Source organism: Cordyceps militaris, assembly GCF_000225605.1.
Source record: "Cordyceps militaris CM01 unplaced genomic scaffold CCM_S00001, whole genome shotgun sequence".
Taxonomy (NCBI): Eukaryota; Fungi; Ascomycota; class Sordariomycetes; order Hypocreales; family Cordycipitaceae; genus Cordyceps; species Cordyceps militaris.
Genome location: NW_006271969.1, coordinates 1,474,887 through 1,491,162, shown reverse-complemented (window position 1 = coordinate 1,491,162; position 16,276 = coordinate 1,474,887). Strand labels below are relative to the sequence as shown.

General features: G+C 35.7%; 3 protein-coding genes across 3 annotated transcripts; 1 reads left to right on the top strand and 2 right to left on the bottom strand.

Annotated features, from left to right (window-relative positions):
- Positions 1-1,667: 1,667 nt before the first annotated feature.
- Positions 1,668-2,486, top strand: CCM_00404 (cell wall galactomannoprotein Mp2/allergen F17-like protein; the record flags this gene model as incomplete). The annotated part of the gene is made up of 1 exon (XM_006665564.1): positions 1,668-2,486. One exon carries the CDS (start codon positions 1,668-1,670, stop codon positions 2,484-2,486), a length of 819 nt encoding a protein of 272 aa, XP_006665627.1.
- An 822-nt stretch (positions 2,487-3,308) lies between these two features.
- Positions 3,309-3,845, bottom strand: CCM_00403 (uncharacterized protein; the record flags this gene model as incomplete). The annotated part of the gene is made up of 1 exon (XM_006665563.1): positions 3,309-3,845. The coding sequence occupies one exon, from the start codon at positions 3,843-3,845 to the stop codon at positions 3,309-3,311; it is 537 nt and encodes a 178-aa protein (XP_006665626.1).
- Positions 3,846-5,301: 1,456 nt separating this feature from the next.
- Positions 5,302-6,393, bottom strand: CCM_00402 (HLH transcription factor; the record flags this gene model as incomplete). The annotated part of the gene is made up of 1 exon (XM_006665562.1): positions 5,302-6,393. The coding sequence occupies one exon, from the start codon at positions 6,391-6,393 to the stop codon at positions 5,302-5,304; it is 1,092 nt and encodes a 363-aa protein (XP_006665625.1).
- Between the last annotated feature and the right edge of the window lie 9,883 nt (positions 6,394-16,276).

Sequence of the window (16,276 nt, the reverse complement as noted above, 5' to 3'; positions counted from 1 at the left end):
CGAGCCTCAATAACCCCGCACATGTGGACTCAAGCCTCCCGAGGCGCGTTAGGGGGGGAAGGTGTGGCTTCTCGGCAGACGACAACTACCACCAGTACATGTGCGCTCTTGAGGCTAGCCAGCTCACGAAGGATCCGCCAGCTCGCGAAGGATCCGTGTCTCCATATGCAACGGCCAAGGGTCAGGGCACATGTCGGATGGCATGTCAACCTGGGTTGGGGAAAGCTTAACTGTACAAGGGGCTCCTGGGGCTCCTCCTACGGAAGACTTGCCCGGATGCACTGGCCTCGGCCGTGCGCTGTGTTGAAGTACCCCGGTGGACTCATTGGACTCATAACTACTGCATATATCCCCCGCACCAGGGGGCAGACGAGATGTTACATGGCGTCGGGGCTAGACTCGAGTGGGAGGGTGTGGCTTTAACAAGACAGGGCTGCGCGCTTCGGCGTGGAACCATGATTAATTAGTACATACCAAGCATACCAAGCCTGTCAACATCTTCATCTTCTCCAACACACACATGTAGCGCTAAAACACCTCAAGCGTCCCGGATATTGACACGATCATGGATCTACAGGTGGCAGATTTGATTGATGCGATCGTGCTGCTCTAGTTCCTTTGAGCCGAAATCATCATGCTACGATGACGATGGTTGAGTGCGGCCGCCATGTCGCATCATCTCAGAGGCCTTGTCCTGGCAGCGAGCGCCACCGTCATTGCAGCAGTGGTCCATTGTATGTAACCGCACAAACGTTGGCGCCACCATGTCCTGCCGAGTACGAAGGAATGGAACCTTCAAACAAGGCACTGCCAGCTCAAAGTGTTTGACTACTCGAGTCCAAGTTTAAATTGCGACAACCCCCTGGCCACCTGTAATGGCGTAATCGCGCAACCGGGAAGCCTAGAACACCGCGGTACGGGGCATGTTATAGTATAGTATGTTGTCAAAAACCCCGAGTACAGTCCTTGATTGGTTCTGTTAGTTTCAGTGAAGAAACAGGCTCGTCAATCCACCTCGTGTCCGTCCGCGGGGCCGTTCGTCTCAGGCAGCGGCGGCGTTGCCTTGACTGACAGTTTCTTCATGCAGGCATGTAGGCTATTACGCACCAGTCATGCATGGATGTGCTCATTTCTTTTCCGGTGGCTTGTATCCGTACATGCGGCTCAGCTGCAAGTTGCTGCGTGGCCAACCTTTGTCCATCGGGCCGCAAAGCCATCATTGCAAAAACTTAATACTCTGCTGAGCCTCAGAAAGCACATGTAATCTCAAAGTAGCTAAATATGGAAAACAACTAGCATCTCGTAGCAATTTAGCCAGGGGGTGGCGGCGATTTTCATCTGAATGTATCACCAGTACCTCATGGAGACATGGGTGGCGGCCTCGGCAACATCGACTACATATGTCAATCGCGACAGAGGGACCGAGCCTGTCTAGCTCGCTTGTAGCCGATCCCTTCATTAAACCTTGTTGAACAAAAAACCAAAACGAAGACCAAGTTGGATAAATAAAGCAGCATCAGAGCCAAACCTGCCGTTCCTTCTTCATCCACGCAACTTGTCTTCTCTTGCAAACTCAGTCGTTTCAGTCGCAACCAGGCAACTTTTACACCAATTCCGACTTGTTCAGTCTTACACATTATACCCCTTCTCTTTCTTCTCCCGCCAAAATGAAGTACTCCCTCATTGCCTGCGCCATCACTGGCGCCCTGGCCATCAACATCGCCCCTCGTGACGCCTCCACCGTGACCGCCATCCTCAGCGACGTCCAGAAGAACCTCGAGGCGCTCGACTCGACCGTCACAGGCTACACGGGCGACAAGGCGGCGCTGCTCAAGGCGTCCAACGACCTCATCGCCACGCTCAAGGACGGCAAGACCAAGGTCGACGCTTCGGCCGAGCTCGACCTCAACGGCGCCGTCACGCTGACGACGCCCGTCCAGGCCCTCACCAAGAGCGGCCAGACCCTGACGGCGGACCTCAAGGCGTTCCGCTCCACCGTCGAGAAGGAGGGCGAGTGCGTGCTCGTCCGCACCCAGGTCGGCAATGTCAACTCGGCCTCCCAGGACCTCATCAAGTCCGTCATCGCCAAGGTGCCCCAGGAGGCCCAGACAATTGCCTCGCAGCTCGTCGGCGACCTCACAAAGGTTCTCCAGGAGAGCGTCGACGAGTTCAGCGAGGCCAACTGCAAGGACAGCGCCAGCGGCGGTGGCAGCAGCTCCTCCGCTGCCGCCGGCTCGTCCTCCGCGCCGGCTACCAGCGCTGCCACCAGCGCTGCCACCAGCGCCGCTTCGAGCGCCGCCTCCACCTCCGCGCCGGCCTCGTCCTCGGCCGCTACGGCTTCCCACACCAGTGCTTCGGCCAGCGCCTCGGCCTCTAGCACGCACACCTCCGGCTCTCCCAGCTCTTCGGTCCCCGTTGTCGCTGGTGCCGCTGCCATTGCGCCCCTCGGTGCCGCTGCCATGGCCGTTGCCGCTCTTTTGCTGTAAGTTCGCGACATGAGTCGGCTTCACTGTCCACGCGGAGAGTCTTGAGAGAAAAGTACATGGTATAGAGGGAGCATCAGTTGAACGTTTACTTCTCTTCTGCCAAAAGGGCTATTACACGGAACTGGGACAAGGGCAAAACTGTATCAACATTGGGCAGAACCACAATTGGCATATATATTGTCACGCGCATGTTTTAGCAGCCGCTTCCTGTATAGTTATCGCTGTGGCTATCCAATAGTTTGAGTAGCATTTCAGTTAATTTAATTGTGTCTCATTTTACTACGAATTAGTGAAGGCTGCTATTTTGACAACAAGAATTGATCAAATAACAACAAGCTAAACCTAATTAGATATTTATAATAACCTCTTCTAGTGTTTTCCTGCTATCAACGCCCTCAACACCTCCCTTAAGAGCCTTAAGAGCGCCGCAAGGTAGGCACTAGGCAGCCTCTTAGCCAGCGATGCAGAGCTCAGCGATTCAGACGATACAGGCGATACGGGCGATACAGGCGATACAATAGGTGTTATTATCGCAAATTTAGGGGCATTATCGCAAATTCAGGATCACAGTATAAACAATGTCTTTAGCCGTAAAGGACATTGAAGAAAGCACCAATGTCGTGACGCGGACACATGATACATTCACCGACATGTCTGGCACTAGGAGACTGCCATATATCTCCCTCTACTAGTGGATGATTCAGACTTTCACGATTTATTTTTACTATGTTGTCAACTAGGTAAGCTTGTGAACCAATGCTACTCTCGCAACCCAGTCGTCAACCAAGCCTACTCTCGACAAGCCGGCATTCGCTGCTCGACCTAGGCGTTGGTGCAGTTCTCCGCGGAAAAGGCCGTCTGCGCATCCGCAAGAACGTCGTTGATGCCCTGTGCCTGCTGCGCGGCAATGTCCTGCGCCTCTGGGGGCACCTTGGACACGGTAGCGTCAATCAGCTGCTTGCTCGCGGCGCTGATGTCGGCGATCTGGCCGCTGACGATCTCGCAGAGGCCGGCCTGCTGGATGACGTCCTTTTTGGCCTTGAGGTCGTCGACGAGCGTCTGGGCGTGCTGCTTGAGCGAGTCGACGGGCGGCAGGAGGTCGAGGGACTCTTCGAGGGTGAGGTCGGCCGTGCCCTGCACCGTGGTGGTGCCCTGGCCGATGGTGGCCACGAGCTGGTTGGAGGCGTCGAGGACCGGGGCCGGGTCCGTGGTCCAGCCCTGCACGGCGGTGTCCAGCCCGTCAATGTCGTTCTGCACGGCCGTCAGCACGGCAATGACGGGCGCGGCGTCGCGCTGGGCGACGAGTCCGTGGGCGCCGGTCAGGGCCGTGAGGAGGACGAGGGAGGCGGCGAGATGCATGTTGATACTGGGGATATTTTTTTAAGGGAAGCACGAGCAGATGCGCGTAAAAGTGAGATGAGATTGATGGGAATGAGGAGGAGTGTCTGGCTTGATGATTCAACATGTTGATTTGGACTGCCGGGCAGTTGGCCATTTTATATCACGAATTCTGTCATTCTCGATCACGCGGACGGAGAACTCTTGGCTGCCGAATTATCACTATAGGATGCATCTCATAATTTCCTTTCAACTATTAGACTAGACACAGAATGCTACGCTGGGTGAGGCCATTTTTCATGTTCGAAATGCAACGCTGAGTGAGGTTCTCGTCATCTCCGGAGCACTATCAAGATGTGACGTGTCCAAGAATCCGGGGTATATCAGAAAGATCAGCAAAAAAAACAAGTGCCGACAACTCGTCAACACTCGTGATCAGAACAAAACATACCGAGATCCGGTCAATGAACCCACGAGGGTTGACTTGTTGTGTCCGGCCACCGCATCGTGGTTGAGCCGCGTTGCAGCCAAGACAGGACCACTCTGAAACAAGACGCATCCTCATCCGTCATTTCGCCTGGAAACAAGAACAATAGGGATTGGAAGAAAAAACTACAATTCCAAATGAACCCACACCACAACCCCGCAAAATGTCTGATCCTCAGCAGGCAGGTGAGACATTGAGGGGTGAAGAGGGGGGAGGGGGGTGGATTCGGCCGCCTGTGTGTTTCTTTTTGTTTTTTCCCCTCATCCAGTCTTCGCCGAGCACATATGTGCTTTCTTTTCTTGAGCCTCTCGCGGCAAGTTTTGCTTGCGGCTCCCCCGGACGGTGTGTGGCACCAAAGGGAGGGGTGAGAGTACACGAGAACCTGACTAGAGATTTCGTCTGGATAGGCAACTATTCCCAGTAATTCTTGGAGATTTACTAACTACACAACTCAACACTCCCCCTCCCCCCCCCCCTCTCCCGGTCACCACCATCCACCATCGGCTTTTGTGGCTTGGCGCACCCAACAGTCGTCGCCTTGTCAAAGCACCAACAAGTGGCGCTCGGCCGGTTTTTTTTCCCTCTCCCTGCCCTAGAAACAACGAACAGGTGACTACTGGGTACGGAAGAGAAACTCAGAAACTCAGCCCACTATTACTCTACGGGATCAACCGCCTTGGATAAACGCATTGTTTACGGATACATACTCAATCGACAGTCCAAGCGCCTCCCCCCGCCGTGGCAAGCCATGTGTTCCTGACTATCGTTTTGGTCGGAAGACGGCGGCGGGGGCTTCCTTTGGTCTCAGGTTCATCGGAGGCTCCAAAGGTTTTCTTGGCCAAGCGCCCCCAAAACGTGTGAGCAACATGCCCTAGGCTGATGGTTCATTTTGGGCAAAAATAGAAACAATTGAATATAGAGTTTAGAATATCGTCTTATCATTACAATCTGTTCATCTCCCGTGATGCCGCCAATGCTGGGGCCCTGTCCTCATTTTGCTTGTTCACCCGTTTTTAGGGCATCCAGCTCTGCTTGCAACGACGCGTTCTTCTCCAACAGCGTAGTTAAAAATTCCACCCCCTTGAACAAAATCCTAGATCGTGACCATGTTCCTCCCCGAAGCTCCGGGACGAGCTCTGTAAGATCATTGAATCCATCTCGTATGAGCCCGCGCCGTTTCTTCTCGTGCCGGATGTGGTTGCTGCGCTTCTGTTCAATCGTGAGCTTCTTGCGTTGCCCCTTTGGTTCTCGTCTCGACATCAGAGGTCTGGCAACGGAAGCTGCAGGACTGTCTGTGTAAACCTTCTTGGGTATGTTTCGTCTGCTTCGGCCGCTGGGTCCCTTTCTGACAGAGGACGCCGGGCTGCGGGCTTGGCTGGACCTGGCTCCCGGAGATGTTGCGTCCTCGGCATCGCCATCCTGTTCTTCCTCTTCCTCCTCTTCCTCCTCCTCTTCTTCTTCCTCCTCCTCCTCTTCCTCCTCCTCGGGCATTAATTGGAGTCTGAACTGCGTAAGCTGCCGTACGCCAACCCGACGACGCGCAGTTCTCGTCTCCGCGTCAAACATGGCGTCACTCCCCCACTGCACCGTATTTTCACTAAAGCTTCGAGCTGGTGATCCCTTTGTGGGCGGGTACACCCACTCCATGAATGTGTTTTCATTGTTGTTGATATGGCGGTTGCGGAGCATCTCCTCCTTGAAGTCGAGTGATGTCTGGTGAAGCAGATGAGAGGGTGGACTGCCATCGGCATTCCCTAGCTGTCCGACGACAGCTGATACGTCAGACTTGAGTAAAGAATGCGGCGGGATCGGGTAGAAACCCGGGTTTTGGCCGACGTCGGATGGTGCCTCGATGTATTTTTGGGAAGCACATGAGTTGGCGTCAAACTTCTGGTTGTTGAGACTCATTTCGTAGTAGAGGCCGTGGGCTTCGTAAGGATCTTGAACAAAAGCAATGAAAGGTGTGCCACGATCATCAACTAGTGTAATGGGCAAGGGGTTGGGGCCGTTATCAGGACACGGCATTACGGTGCAAGATGGTGGCCAGCCTATCTGGCCAAACTGAGTGGTTGATGAGTACATGTCAGCTGCGGCTGGTCAGCGTGGATTCATGGCACTGAGTCGAGATGCATTTTGCAGGTTGGGGTATGCAGGCGGTGAGACCAACAAGAGTTAAGCAAAACGTACCTAGTTGCATATGACCTGTAGAGAAGGTATGTAGTAGAGGGGGATGTGATATGGGATATGGGATATAGGATATGGGATATGCGACAACCACATGTACGCACAGTAATAAGTCAAGTCTTTTTCTCGGGGGCGGTTCCGAGCAGCGAGTGATTGGCGATCCCGAGGGCTTTATCTTTCCAGCCAACAGGTAGGTCCACGACTGGTATAGGAGACGAGCAAGAGCGTGCAGAGTGTCGTGGAAACGCTACTGGTACTCCATGAGGCCGGCCACTGCCGCGTGGAAAAGAAGTATTTGTTTGAAGAAAGACTTTATTGGCAGGCGGGGAAGAGTGTCTCGAACAGGGCAGCTGTTACCCTGCCGGTTTGTGAGATGGCGGCAGCGATCATTGCCGTTCCAGGCTTCCCGCTGTCTCTGTTTGAGGCGTCAGTTGACCCACGGTTGCACATTGGGTCCCCAGAATAGCATTTGGATAAGTTTTTTGTCAGAGGGAGTAATAAAAAGCCGTAGTCAAAGCTCACGGGCGCGCGGGGGCGAACCGGTGGAGAGTCGTTCCAATGGGCGGCCAATATGGCGAGGTCGTGATGGCGCCTCACATGCGGCGCAACGCTCACTCTCTCTCCCTCTCTGCTTCACCTGTCATCGCAGATGGAGGCAAAAAACCTGGAGGAATTACGCGGGGCACTAGCGGCGCCTCTGCTCAATCGTGCGACCGACCGAGAAGCGAGAAACGACGAAACGAAAGCCTCCCCCCTCATCAGCGCATTTGGGCGGTAGATCCCTGCAAGTGCAATGTAACCAACTAGGTTCTCAGGTGGCCAGCTGGGTTTTTTCTGCCACAACCTGTTTTCCCGTCAATAGACTCGTCCCCTTTTGATCTCAATATCCACTTGAGGAGCGACAGTAAAAACGGTCCTTTCCTGTCCAGTCCAGTCTAACTAGCTAGGTAGCTAGCATTGACGCCACTAGGTTGGAGAAACTGTGCGGGACAGGAGGGTTGGGTGTTGGATTTCCCAGGGCTACCCCTCCCAGCAAGGGTGTTTCTTTAGTTATTAGCCTGAGTCCTGATCCTGATGATCCTGATTGCCTCTAACCCCAAGTCTGTCAACAACTTCTCCTCCCAGTATGTACGCATACCCTACCCCCATGAGATTTCCGCCCCGCGCCTTGCTAGGAGCGGGACTTGTCTCTCTCTAATTAGGCCGAATGAGCAACTTCTTCAGCCGGTCCGAGTTCTTCAAACCCCACCTTGCAAATCTGTTTGCCCAGTTTACCCCTTGTCAAGCTGCATTGTTGATCTCCGGCAGAACCTGAAGCCTCTGTAGCGTGGCATGGCAAGGCTCAATTGAACTGGGACGACAACCCAGGCCTGCAGGGTACGGCAGCCTATAGGTGAGTTATCGCTAAAACGCATTTTACATACTTATATCGGGGTTTACACACTAGGTATACACTAAGAGCGTATATAATTATTTTTAGTATATTAATATCTATATTTATATAATATAGAATATAATTTAAGGCTATATATACTATTTACTAGTAGAATTATATTTTATAAATTTATAACTCTTTTTATTATACTAATTATTATTATAAATATAGTATTATTAGTTATTATAACTTTTATAGCTTAGTTTAATAATATTAAAGAGTTAATAGTTTAAGTATTTATAAAGACTAATATTCTTATAAATAAATAACTTAATATTATATATAAATAGTCTATATTTATATACTTACTTTAACTAAATTTAATACTAATATATAGTTATAAATAAGGCTAATTATTAAATTTATTATATATTTAAAATATTAAAGTAATAATTATTTATATTTATAGTAAAGAATATAAGATAGTTTATTTAAAGTATTAAAATTATAATTATATCTTTATTAGTTATATATAGCTTTAAAGGCTAGCTAAGAATATATATATAAACTATATATACTTTTTTTAAGTATATTAATATTTTTTAAAAGGTATTATATAATATTACTTATATATATTATTAACTAATAATAATTATAACTAAACTATACTTTCCTATTATATAAAAGGATATACTAAATATAGTAAGTATATATAATATTATATAAATATAATAGTAATAAATTATTATAATATTTATTAAATAGGTAAGGATTTAAATAAAATATAGCTAAATATATATTTAAGTATACTTATTAGTACTTTATTAAATATTATAACTAGATATAAGTAATAATAGTTTATATATAAAAGAAAAAACTTTATATAACCCTTTTTCCTTAATTAATATTAATACTTATTATAATAAAGAAATACTACCTAAAGATAGGTATATAGTATTAAGAGTTAGTATAATAATATCTAGACTAAGATATATATCTTTATTACTATTTAATATTATATTTATCTATATAAGAATTACTACTACCTATAGAAGAAACTATTTAAAGGCCTTTTTTAAGTAATTATAATATTTTAAATATAAAGTTAATTATAATTAATAATAAAGACCTTATTATACTTAACTTAATAAATAATATAAATATACCTTTAACTTAAATTATACTTTAAAGCCTTTTTATTAATAGTTAGGTTATAATATAAAGTACTATTTTAAATAGTATATAAGTAAGATAAACTAGTTTTATTATAACTTAGCTAAAAATAAATAATAAAGGTATTATATTTATACTTTAACTATTTAATACTATAATTAAAAATAGATATATTAAGAATATTCTAATACCTTAAATAATATCTAGTCTAAACTATATTAGTAAATATATATTATAATAATATATTTATTTATAGTTTAAATACTAGTTATATAGAGATATACTATTATTAATTATATTAAATAGTATTAATCTTATATTATTAGTATTACTAAATAAAGAGTAGGAAGTTAAGGCTATAATTATCTTAAAATCCCTTTTAAATATTATTAATTACTATACTAGTATTTAATAAATAATAATAATTAAAAGGCTTTTAATAGTATTTAGGTATAATTAATTAGATAAGAAGATTATAATTAATCTTTTAATAATATATCTAGATAATTAAAAGTAACTAATAATAGGTTTATATATAGTAAAGAAGGTTTATATTAATTTATAAGCTTTATCTTATAAAATAAAGCTATTAATAAAGAAAGTAATAATTTAAAGGCTAAATATATTAGATTTAAAGCTTAATATTAAGTAAGAGATTATATAAGCTCCCTTTATTACTAATAATTTACCTAGCTTAGTAAAGCTTATAGATAAAGTAGCTAGTAAGATAAAGAGTAATATTACTAATATTATTATATAAGAGGATATACTAGTAATATTAAAGGATAAAAGGGTTTTTTTAATTTATATAAAGAAGTAAATATTAAAAGGATAAATATTATATATTATTATTTATTTTATATTTTATATTTTAAATATAAAAATAGGGAAAAAAAATAAAAATAAAGAAAATAAAAAAAGGAGGTTATTCCCCTATAATAAACTCTTAGATTATATTAATAGTAATATCCTTATATAATAATAATTTATTAAGCCTTATATAAATATTAATAACTAGCTCTAATAAGGCTAATCTAGAAAGAGTTCTTTTAGCTTAATACTAATTAAGTTACTTATATAAGTATAAGTAAATAAGAAAAAAAGGTATTTTTAGGTTACCTACCTCTAGTAGACTATTAAACTTATACTAAATAATCCTATTATAAATCTAATATATAACTTATAGTAAGTATATATTAATAGTATTATTTAATATCTTAAAGATAGAGTTTAATACTTCTATATTATTAATAATAATAGATAGCTCTAAAGCCAGAAGAATAATCTCCTATTACCTAGTATATCTAGCACTTACCTATACTATATAACTAGATAGAAGTTATATAATATAATAACTTTACCTTTTACCCTATATATACCTTATTAGGATTAATAGGTTATAAGCCTAATAATACTTATATTATAAAAGTTATTAATAAAATAAAAGAAAGTATTAATTTCTTACTAAATTTACCTACTATCTATATAAGCTAATATTTACTATAAAACTTAAGAAATTTATAACTCCTTATATATAGGAAGAAGAAAGACTCTAAACTCTAGCTAATTTAAAGTATATTTAATAAGTCTATCTACTATAAAAATTCTATATAAAGAAAAAGAAATTCTATTACTATACCTTACTTAGTAATTTATATATAGACTCTATATACTTATCTTATATATATTATAATATAAATTTACTTAATATAGTTATAGCCTTTAAATAAATATACTTATTAGATTATTTACTATAATTTATAGTCTTAAATATACCTATTAGATTACTTACTATAATCTATAGTCTTAACTATTATAAAAGGTATATAATAACTATATACTTAGTAAGAAGAATTTCTTATTATTTACTTAAATACTTTTTACCTTTAAATAAATATAAAATACTTAGTTTAAAAAAAAAGACTATATACTTAGCCTATTATCCTTCTTATTATTTTAAAGTTCTACTCCCTTAGTAGGTAGTATTATTAATAACTTAATTCCTATATATAAGCTAAGCCTTATTACCTACTCTATTATCTAGTATTATATTCTTAATACTAAAGAAGGTACTAAATATCTTAAAGCTTAAATCTAAAAGTAGTTAAGTTAAATAAAAGCTAAAGATAATTAATATACTAAGACTTAGTAATCTTAATAGATTACTATTAAAAGGCTAAGGAAATAACTCTATCCTAACTAAGGCTTATAGTAATAAGACTATAAAGAATCTTATTTAAGAATAGATATAGGACTAAGTCTATACTATTATTTTTATTAATATAAGCCTTAAAGAATATATTTATAGTCTTATTAAAGATAAAGTTATAATATTAAATATAATTATAGTCTTAAAAAAGTATTTTAAACTAAAAGGTATTACTATTTTCTAAACTATAATTAACTATTTCTTAATATTAACCTTTACTTAATATAGATTTATTAAGAAACTTACTATAGTACTTATTAATACTTAGGCTAAATAGTAATCTTTTAATAAAGACTTTAAAGTTTTTAAAACTTTAATAATATACCTTTTTATTAATAGTCTTAATAAAGAATTTAACTTCTATACTACTAAGATAGCTCTTTATCTTATTCTAAAGTAAACTAATAATACTATTATAGCTTTTATAACTATATTTATATAGGTAGTTATAATTATAACTAACTTTATTAAGTTTAAATAATAAAATAATAAAAAGTCTAAATAGTAAGCTATTTTAATTATTATAATAACTACTAAAGAGTATTCCCCTTATAGTATAATAAAACCTAATACTACTAGGTACTTTTATTCTTTTTATAAGCTTTTAGGTTACTTTAATAAGTAATACTAGAAGTTATACTCTAAACTCTATTTAATAAACCTACCCTTTTTATTTTAATAAAATAGAAAATACTAATACCTAACTAAAAAATATAATAGTAAATATAAATATAAGAAGGTTAGCTTTAGATAGTATATAAGTCTCTTTATAGACTTTAAGCTAACTTAATTTACTTTTATTATCTTTTAAAGCTTATAATACTTTAATTAATTTAGGGTAGATAGTACTTTTATAGGTATTAAACTTAGATAAGATTTTAGTCTTTTTATAATATTATATTAAAAACTAATACTATTTAACTTTAGTATATTTAGCTATATCTTAAGCTATAAGGAACTTATAAAGAACCTATTCTTTTACTTAGGTCTTAGTATTTAAGGTTTTACTAGTACTATTTTAAAACCTACTACTTATAGAATAGCTATTATTACTATAAAAAGCCCTAGGATTACCTTAGAATTATATAATAGTATTCTATAAAAAGGTACCTTAATAAGCCTACTCTTTATTAGCTACTTAATAATAAAGAATATTATAGTAATCTTTAGTAAAGAAAGAGTAGTTATAATAAAGGATTAAAGGGTTATTCTTATTATTTAGTAAACTACTAAAGTCTATATAATTAACTATATTACTTTAAGTATTAGTATATTAGCCTATATAATAAATAACCTAAAGTATAAGCTATAGTATAATTAACTTAAATATCTAGGGAAATAGAATATTACTAAACTTATCTTTATTTTTATTAATATAAAGCCTATTAGTTAATATAAATATTATATTAGCTATCTTATAAAGAGATAAAAAGAAAGCCTTTATATTTATCTATTTAGGAAGGGAATATATTTTCTTAAAAGCCTTTATATTAATATTATTAGTACCTTACCTACCTCTTAAAAGAAGGATTAGTACTAGGTTACTATTATTAATAATTATATTAGAATATACTAGCTATTCTTTATTAAAAAGAAATCTTAATTACCTAATATAATATTAAATTTCTTAAAGATATAAGAATATCTAGAATATAAATACTATTTTATCTAGCTAGATTAAGAAGGGAAGAATATTATAACTTAGTTTAAGAACTCTTATATTTCCTTAGGTATATATCTATAGTATTCTATTACTAATTAATATTAATAGAATAGTATTACTAAGGTTAAGAATAGGATACTATAAAATAAGCTTTTTTTTATTATATATTAGTTAAAAGTACTAATTAAATTCTAGCTAGTTATAATATAAGCCTATACTACTTTCTAATAGTATACCCCTATAATAAGGAATAATAAACTAATAACTTCTTATAAACTATAGTTTAGAAATAAACCTAACCTTAGTTATTTATAAATTATAAGTAGTTATAAGTAATAAAAGACCTCTTATTATATTCTAAAAATAGTTCTTAAAACTATCTTATATATCCTAATTAGATATAAAGGCTAAACTAACTATATTATCTTAAATACTAATAGACTTAATAAACTAGTAGTTATTAATAATATTATCTTTTAAGAATAACTTAATTAGCTATTTAAAGATTTTAAATATAACCTTTTTTAGTAAAATAACCTTACTTTAGGCTATAAAAGTAAAACTATATATTACTCTTTAGGTTAATAGGTAATTAGTAAGAAATAAAAGTATATAGAAATTACTTTAATTACTTATAATTTACCTACTAGTAAAAGCTTTATAGTAAAGTATTATAATATACCTACTACCTTAACTATAAAGCCTAAATAAATAATACCCTCTATATCCTCTATATTAGTAGTATTAGGGATTACTAATAAAGATAATAATATTTATAACCTAGCTAATAATAATAACTTTATTAGCTATCTATATATACTAAGTAATAATAAATTTAAATTAATATTATTAGATATTTAATTAACTTTATATCTTATCTTTATTATTAGTATTAATAAGATACTATTTAACCTCTTTAAAATACCCTTATCTTTAGTTTTAAGTAATACTATTAAGTAAGAAGAAAGACCTATAATATAGATTAAAATTCTAATTAGATTAGTTCTAATATCCTAAAACTACTAATATATACTTTATTTTAATCTTAATAATATAATAAACCTTACTATATTTAATAACCTTATTTATAATAAAGAACCTATAATATATAAATAGGCTATTCTTTACTTTAACTTATAAAAGTAAAAAAGCTTAATAGTAAATAAGTATAACTCTTTAATAAAGAACTATATTATAATTATAGTTAATAGGCCTAAAAATAAGATTATCTTTTTAAATAAATAAATATATAAACTTAAAAAAGGTATTAATAATAAGGTTATTTACTAGAAATCTTAATATATAATAAAAGGCTTTAATTAATATAAAAGACTTAATTACTATAAAATATTTATAAGTATATTAAAAATTTTAATATTATACCTACTACTAGTAATTATAGCTACTCTAGACTTTAAAGTTAAGTAAATAAATATTAAGACTACCTTTCTTTATAGTTCTATAGATACTAAAGTCTATATTAAAATACCTAAAGAATATTAAGAAGAATACCTTAAGAAAGTATAGAAGCTACTAAAGTTCCTATATAGGCTAAAGTAAGCTCTATAGATTTAGTATATAACCCTTTATAAAATACTTTAAAGTCTTAACTTTAAGCCTATATAGCTTAATTATTCCTTATTTATTTATAAAAATAGCCTAATTATTATAGTTTATATTAATAATCTTCTTATTATTAGTAAGAATAAGGTTACTATTATAAAGATTAAGAAAGCCTTATTAAATACCTATAAGATAATAAATATAAACCTTATTAGTTACTATCTTAGTATTAATATTTACTAGGACTAATATATAAGAATCTTTATACTCTTTTAAAGTAGATATACTAAAGCCCTTTTAAAAGAAGCTAGCCTTCTTAATTATAAACCTTATAACCTACTAATAAGTCTTATTATTAAAAGTATTAAATAATAGCTAACTATTAAGAATAGCTAGTATATTAAAACCTATAAAAACCTAATTTATCTTTTTAACTACTCTAGGCCTAATATCTACTTTACTATTAGTTATTACTATAGATTTATAGCTACCTTACTAGTAGAATATATTATTAGCTTAAAATAGTTTTTATAATATATTAAAAGTACTATTAACTATAAACTTATTTTTATAGGACTTAATAAAAGATCTTAAATTTATTATAATATTAATTATACTAGCTACTAATAAATATATAAATTTATTAATAGCTTTATTATTACTTTAAAAAGTAGTATTATATTCTAGTACTTAAAGCTATAGAATATTATTATATATTTAATTATTAAAGTAAAGTATATCTTCTAGTATAATATAGCCTAGAAAGCTATTTAGATTTAATAGCTTTATTATATTATTATAAAAACCCTTAGGGAAAAGCCTACCTATATTAAGATTACTATTTAGGCTAATAACTCTAGTACTATTACCTAAGCTTCTAGTATCTAAGAATACCCCTATATAAAGTATATAGATATTTAATACTATTAGTTATATAATAAGAATATATTATATTAATTAAGCTTTAGTTAAATTCTAAGTACTAAGAATACTATTAATATTATAACTAAGTTACTATTAAAACTAGCCTTTTATAAGTATAGGTATTATTTAAGACTATATTAAGTACCTTCTAAGCTATAATTTTCTAGGGGTTTATTCTAGAAGTATTATACTCTTAAGGCCTCTAATCTTTAGGGTATTACCTATTAAAGCTATTTTATAAGTATTATAGTTAATTAGCTCTATACCTTTAAGGTATTACCTTTTATAAGTACTATAGTAGGCTCTTTATTAATACTATTAGTATTAGCCTTTAAGGTATTACTTATTAAAGGCTAGCTAGCTTTTTATTAATACCTTTATTAGTATTAGCCTTTAGGGTATTACTTTCTAAAGGCTAACTAGCTCTTTATTAATACCTTTATTAGTATTAGCCTTTAGGGTATTACCCTTTAAAGGCTAACTAGCTCTTTATTTATTATTATTTTATTACTTTTAAGACTATTATAGGCTAACTAGTATTAAGCCTTTAGGGTATTACCTTTTAAAGGTATTATAGTAAGCCTTTTATAGTTATAAGTTATAAGGCTCTATAGGTCTTATAGCTATTAAGGCTCCCTTTATAGCCTATTACTATCTTATTATTTCTAGGACTATTATAAGCTAACTAGTATTAAGCCTTTAAGGTATTACCTTTTAAAGGTATTATAATAAACCTTCTATAATTATAAGTTATAAGGCTTTATAAGTTTTATAGCTACTAAGGCTCCCCTTATAGTTTACTACTATCTTATTACTTCTAGGACTATTATAGGCTAATTAGTATTAAGCCTTTAAGGTATTACCTTTAAAGGTA